This window comes from Vicia villosa, unplaced genomic scaffold, assembly GCF_029867415.1.
Source record: "Vicia villosa cultivar HV-30 ecotype Madison, WI unplaced genomic scaffold, Vvil1.0 ctg.002741F_1_1, whole genome shotgun sequence".
Taxonomy (NCBI): domain Eukaryota; kingdom Viridiplantae; phylum Streptophyta; class Magnoliopsida; order Fabales; family Fabaceae; genus Vicia; species Vicia villosa.
In genome coordinates this window covers 135,967-143,189 of record NW_026706016.1, presented here as the reverse complement: position 1 = coordinate 143,189, position 7,223 = coordinate 135,967, and the positions used below count along the sequence as shown (strand labels likewise).

The following is a 7,223-nucleotide window of genomic DNA, read 5'->3' as shown; positions in this document are numbered from 1 at the left end:
GTTAAATGATCTATTAGACTTTATTATTGATTATTCTCCAATTCCAGAGGCTACAGACCAATTTATTTGGTGGCGAAACGTGCACAATTTTTTCGTAAAAAATGTTTATAATTTTCTTGCAGGGACATGTGCAAATGGTGGTTCTGTTAGGGAGAACAAGGCAAAGGATTTTAAAGTGTTATGGAACTCAAATTAACCTAGCAAGATTTTGGTATTCGCTTGGAGATTGATTCTCAACAGATTGTAAACAAAAGGCGAGTTAGCTAAGCGTGGGGGTGCTTTCGGGTTAACACGATCTAGTGTGTCCGTCGTGTTTGGGATTTAAGGAATTTCACCCTCACCTCTTTCTCTGCTGTCCCATTTCACTCACTGCGTGAAGATCAATGTTTAGGTGGTTTGGTTTGGCTTCGATTCATAGTGCGGAATCTCTGGAGAATCACTTGCTTAGTTTCAAGTCGAGAATGAAAAGGAAGAAAATTAGGAGATTCAAGCTCCTTTTTTGGATGTCAACAATGTGGTCTATTTGGCTCATGAAGAACGACATCTTATTCAAAGGAGGATGTAAAAGCGCGGAAAGTATTTTGCTTTCAAAAAATTTGTCTTGGGATTGGTTTGAAGCTAGGCAAATAGGTCCTTTGAGCATTGATAGGAACATATGGTTGGTTAGCCTGTTATCCGCTTTTCTGTAGGCTTTTTTTTCCAACTGATTGTTGTATATTTCGAACCGATTTTCTTGATTGTGTTTGGATTCAACACCCCTAATATTGCATTTTAATACAATCTTATTTGCTTATAAAATAAAGTTACCGACGACCACGACTAGACCTAAGGCTAGGTCTCATTGCTCTTGTCTTTTATAAGATCATGCTCAGTAAATCATGTAAAATAATGTCCCATCATTATATGATTATTTTCATAATTTAAATAATACAAAGAAAATTGCTTTTAAATATATATATATATATATATATATATATATATATATATATATATATATATATATATATATATATATATATATATATATATATATATATATATTAAAAAATAATATTGAGTTGCATAAAAACTATTACATAAAGACTCTTAGTCATTTTTATAATATAGTGACAGGGAATATAAAAATAAGAAAGCATCTTTCATATTCCTTTGTTCACCGAAAAATGACAAAGCTAGAGGGAAAAGAAAAAAGGATACATAAAGCACAAAAAGATAACCTAAAATGTCTTTTAATACGTAAACACGTTCATTTCCTTTTGTTACATTATCTATCTTTTTTGCATCACCAACTACTAACATAAAAATGGAATGGATTTCAGGCATTTTTTTCATCATATTGATACTTTGTTTGGCAAGTGCTTGGAGGGTGTTGAATTGGTTGTGGCTGAGGCCAAAGCAGCTAGAGAAACTGTTAAGAGAACAAGGTCTTCATGGTAATTCATATAGGATTTTGGTTGGGGATGTTAAGGATCTTTTTAGGATGGAAAAGGAAGCTAAATCTAAATCCATGAATCTCTCCGATGATATTGTTCCACGTGTTAGTCCCTACTTCCAACAGAGTGTTAAAATTCATGGTATGTTTGTTTTTTTTTTCTGAACATTTGAACATATATTTCTCATTCGCTCTCCTAATTTTAAATGTTCATAATTTTCTCTTTGGTTGTATATATCTTTCTTAGCATTCTTTGAGTTATTAGTTTTACCTTATATTTTTAAAATTTTATCAAAATCAAGAAAGTAGAAAAGTATTTCACATCAGTTAGTTTTGTGAAGGAAGAGAGAGTTTAAGGCTATATATATGATTAAATTTTTTTAAGTCTCACATCGCTAAGTTTAATTTTTAAGATGTAGATAAATATTTGTTTTTTAGGGTGTGGATGTACTGAGGGGCTGAGATAGTTAATGATATATGATGTGTTGTAATAATTTTTACATAGTGTTATTCTCTGGTTGTCTATTGACAACGACCGTGGCTGGTTTTTGGAGTTCCCACCTTAATCTTTTGTGTTGTTGTTTTGTTCCTTTTTTCTCTATGTTTTGTTATTTTCCCAACAACAGGTATTAGAGCCTGATTCAATCTGAGGATAAGTGTTCTTAGTATGCTCTGTGGCAGCAACTTTGCCTGATCTTCCACATTAAAAAAAAAAAGGGCAGTGTTGTGAAAAAGTTGTTTAGTTATAGTAAAAAATTTCACTATGTAATTTGGGCTAGAGAAAATTGATGGAAGAATTGTTTTTTACTTGTAGAAAGTTTAAGTCAAAGATGTGTTGATACAACCAAGATTACACAAGGTGCAAGATTATGTTGGTGGTTGAAGAGTTTCTTGTCAACAAGGAAGTTGCACCATAAGTTTTCGACCTAGTTTTTGACATGTGAAATTCTTGGAGTGTTTTAGCTTTGAGTGAAATTTATTCTTCATAATAAAGTATAGGATGGTCGGTGATGACAATGCTCTTGAAGTGATTGATCTTCAAGTGAAATATATTCTTCATAAGAGAGTATGATAGTTTTTAAGACTATGATTGTTAGTGAAGACAATGTGAAAATTCTTGGAGTGATGTAGCTTCAAGTGACTATACTCTTTATGATGGAGTATGATTGTCAGTTAAGACAATGTATTTTGATGTATTATTTTCAATCAAGGTGGAAATTGTTGAGATTGATTGAAAATATACATGTTGATACTCTTTATGGTGGAGTATGATTGTCAGTGAAGACAATGAAAGTTAATGTATTATTTTCAATCAAGGTGAAGATTGTTGGGGTTGATTGAAAATACGTATGTTGAAGAAGTCCCACATTGCTTAGTTTTGTGAAGGAATAAGGAGTCCAAAGCTATATATAGGATTAAAGTTTTTCTAAGTCGCACATTGTTTAGTTTAATGATGGAAGAAAGGATTTAAGCCTATATATAGGATTTAAGTTCTCCGTTACAAGATGCATTAGTCAAAAGCACTTTAAGTTTGTATTTGACTTTCTTTGTTCTCCCATGCTCTTGTATTAGAGTGTTGGGAGATGTAGTTAAATATTTGTTTTGGAGTGTGCGAGTGTACTAAGGGCATTAGATAGTAGAGAGTATATTATGTGTTGTAACAATTGTGTTATTCTTTAGTTGTCTATTGAGAACGACCATGATTTTCTTCAGTTTTAGAGTTTTCACATTAATCTCTTTGTTATTGTTTTGTTCCTCTTTTTTCTTTATGTTTTGTTATTTTCCCAAAAATTTTTCGTAAAGAAATCAAAGCAAGATCTTTTTAAAGACAAGGTTTTTAATTTGTAAGTTTGTATTATTAATTTGTAATATTACATTATTTTATTTCGCTTTTGATTGTATCTTAATAGATATAATTTTAGTTGTTCAATTATTCAAACGATTGTTTTAGCTATATCTTAATTTTTTTTATTGGTTATATACTTAGAAGGTATTTAGAATGTAGATAGAAGTAGTTGAGTTAGTTACTTAGTCATAAGAAAGTTGTAGGTTGCAAATGAATTTTTAAATTAAAAAAGAATCTTGATGGGACGGTTAATAAGTACAAAAACACATTTGGTGATTAAAGGCTTCCATCAACAATTTGGATTGGAATAAAATGAGATTTTTTTCTCATGTGGTCAAGCTTACAACAATAAGGGCCATTCCTACAAATTGTTGACTATTAACAGTGCCTTTCTTAATGACATTCTACAAGAGGAGGTTTAAATGGTGCAACTATAAACTAAATGTTAAAAATTTAACCTTAATTCAATACTTTCCTAAAAAACTATGGTTAAATTTTTCTTCAAACTAATGTTGACTAAGGGTAGTTTTTTCGGATCGATTCTATAGTTTGAAGGAAGTTAGTAGCGGTGGAGTTAGTTATAACTCCACCAACATCTAACTCCGCTATTAATCGCAAACTATATTTCATAATTGATTGAGTTTTGAATTAATATAATGAAAATGATTAATAAGTTCATCCTAGCATAACCATCTAACACCCACTTATAGAATTGCTAATTGTATGCAGGTAAGAATTCTTTTATTTGGTTCGGAACAAAGCCAATGGTGACTCTCACACAACCTGAACAAATAAAAGATGTATTAAACAAGATCTACGAATTCCCAAAGCGAAATAATAAAATTTTCAAGTCACTTGTTAGTGGCCTTGCTAGCCATAAAGGGGAAAAGTGGAGCAAGCATAGAAGGCTTATCAACCCTGCTTTCCAATTAGAAAAGTTAAAGGTTAGTTTCTATTAAACATATATATAGTTATTGATTAGTTTTTATTTTTTTTTATTATTTATTGAAAGAGTAGTTATTAACTTGTTACTATCGAGTTGGTTGACCTATATGAATTTATGTGTTTATTAATTAATACAAATGTAAAAACTGATTATAAAGTTTAACTAAAAATGACTACTTGAAATATACCAATGTATTTTTAATGATAGTGGAATCAACAAATCCTCAACTATATTAAATTTTTTAAATATGTTATTTAAATATTTAAAATCTCTTAATGGAATGTCATATTCACGTCAATCAGGTGGAGCTCGTCTTTTAACTTAGGGTAATACTGGCCATGGGACCAAAGGGTTTGGCTTGGGTGACTTTGAGGCGGGAAAGTCACCGTGACTTTAGTGCAATTTTCTTGGCGGGAAAGGTGAATGAATACTTAAAATATATTATTTGTTGAGAGAGAAAAATTGATTTGGAGAGAGATAGAGACAAAGTTATCAAAGTCACATACTCCCAAAGTCACCCAAACCCAACCCGGGACCAAAGAAGCTTACGCTTGTCTCTTCATAGTAGGTTCCTCCGGTTTCAGGCTATAATCTTTTAAACCTAAATAATTTCATTTTAAGTAATAAACATTATCATGAGTGATAAGTTAACTCAACATGTGAATAAATGCTAGAAACAAGTCTGTGTTATTTTATCTTTCAAACTGCAGTTCTTCATACTACATTGTTTTGCTTTCAAACTATGTGCTCTTACATATGGATATTTATGCACTACATTTCTCTAAATTGCATTATTTTTATGTTTACACTGCAGATTATGACACCATCTTTCTTGACAAGTTGCAATGATTTGATTAGCAAATGGGAGAAAATGTTGTCTTCAGATGAATCTTGTGAAATAGACGTATGGCCTTTTCTTCAAAACTTGGCTAGTGATGCTATTTCTCGAACATCATTTGGAAGTAGTTACGAAGAAGGAAAAAGAATATTTAAACTTCAAAGAGAACTAGCTGAACTTATAATGGAGGATATGGTGAAATCTTTCATCCCTTTATGGAGGTATAATGAAATCTTTTCATATCATACAATTATTTACTTGTTCTTTTTATTTTTCTTAGCTATATTTCAACATTTTTGTTTGTAGGTTCGTACCTACTACTGTCCACAGAAAGATGGATGAAATTGAGAGAGATATAAAATCTTCTCTTAAAGATATCATTAACAAGAGGGAGAAAGAACTTGGTGAATCTACTACAAATGATTTATTAAGTATTCTTCTTGAGTCAAATCACAAGGAAATCGAAGAAAATACAAACAACAAGAATGTAGGAATGACTCTTGATGATGTAGTGGGGGAATGCAAATTGTTCTATTTTGCTGGACAAGAAACTACTTCAGTTTTGCTTGTTTGGACAATGATATTGTTGAGTAGGTACCCTTATTGGCAAGATTGTGCAAGGGAGGAGGTGTTACAAATCTTTGGAAAGAAAAAACCAGACTATGATGGCCTAAATAATTTGAAGATTGTAAGTACTTATTATTATTATTATTATTATTATTATTATTATTATTATTATTATTATTATTATTATTAGTATCGGCGTCTTCTTTAATGCCCTTTTAATCTCTTATTATTTTTGTTAACTTAAATATTTTTGTGATAGGTCACTATGATTTTGTATGAAGTTCTTAGGTTATATCCTCCTGTAGTTGGCCTTGCTAGGCAAATTGAGAAAGATGTCAAACTTGGAAACCTTATATTACCTGCTGGAATAGAAGTTTTCTTACCAATTCTTTTGCTTCACCATGACTGCGAACTCTGGGGGGATGATGCTAAGATGTTCAATCCTGAAAGGTTTTCTGAAGGTGTTTTAAAAGCAACAAATGGAAGATATTCATATTTTCCATTTGGAGGGGGTCCTAGAATTTGCATTGGACAAAACTTTTCGATGATGGAAGCAAAGATGGCAATCACAATGATTTTACAATATTTCTCATTTGAACTTTCACCAATATATGCTCATGCTCCATCCACTATAATTACTCTTCAACCACAATATGGTGCTCAAATTATTATACGCAAATTTAGAGACATAAAAAATTGAATCAGAGTCCAGTGATGAAGTGTGAAGTCTATTATCTAGTTATAATGTCCACAAATGTCATATTGTAATTTAAATTAAGAATCTAATGGTCTACCTTGTTTTAAAATACTTTTCACATTTACTTGTTGCCCGAGTAATATTTGTATCCTCAGATTTTGTATCCTCGACTTTTACATCCTTAGATATATTCTTTCTTTTTCTTTTCATTTTGAGGAATGCTATTTATTTTAGGATCATTATATTATAATATAATATTTTGAGTTAGAATGAATGAACCTATCTTATTTATTTTCACTCAAGAGCATATTCAAATAACAAATAAGATCATAATCATAATTATATTTATACAAGGGCTTGTTATCTTTTTAAAATATTAAAACTATTTTTTCTCAATGAGTATTTATTTTGAGGCCTGAACAAAAGGCCAGGACCAGAAGTCCATGATCATACAAAAACGAAGAAGATACAAATATCAATTATTAGAGGTATCTAACAAGTGCCCCTCAAATTTGACTTTTCCGGCCTAATGCTCTCTAGGTTCAGATTGACAAAAGGGTTATTTAAGAATGATAATCTAGGAAGGAAGGATAATTTTTCCTTAGTGAATTACCCTCTCCAAGATATCCTTTAGGTTTGTAATGAATTTCACATATTCATTCACCTTCTTCAATTTCTTCTACAAAGATTATTAACTTTTTTGCAACAAAGAAAGATGTTTCTCTTTACCCTCGAAGGACTTTTTAATTGCCGCCAAATCATCCCTGGAAGCTCTTGTCTCCTTACTCAAATCATCCCTAGACTAACGAGCCTCTTTTAGCTTTTCCTCCAGAGTCAGAACATTGGGTCGAACCATCTCTTCTCTAGTCCTAAACTCCTTATACTATGTAACCATCA

At 31.2% G+C, this 7,223-nt stretch overlaps 1 protein-coding gene across 1 annotated transcript; it reads left to right on the top strand.

Moving 5' to 3' along the window:
* The first annotated feature begins 1,162 nt into the window (after positions 1-1,162).
* LOC131639699 (cytochrome P450 716A67-like) lies at positions 1,163-6,524 on the top strand. The gene is made up of 6 exons (XM_058910171.1): positions 1,163-1,236; positions 1,320-1,574; positions 4,008-4,222; positions 5,039-5,283; positions 5,369-5,750; positions 5,889-6,524. The coding sequence occupies exons 1-6, from the start codon at positions 1,164-1,166 to the stop codon at positions 6,327-6,329; spliced, it is 1,611 nt and encodes a 536-aa protein (XP_058766154.1). The 5' UTR covers position 1,163; the 3' UTR covers positions 6,330-6,524.
* The last annotated feature ends 699 nt before the right edge of the window (positions 6,525-7,223 follow it).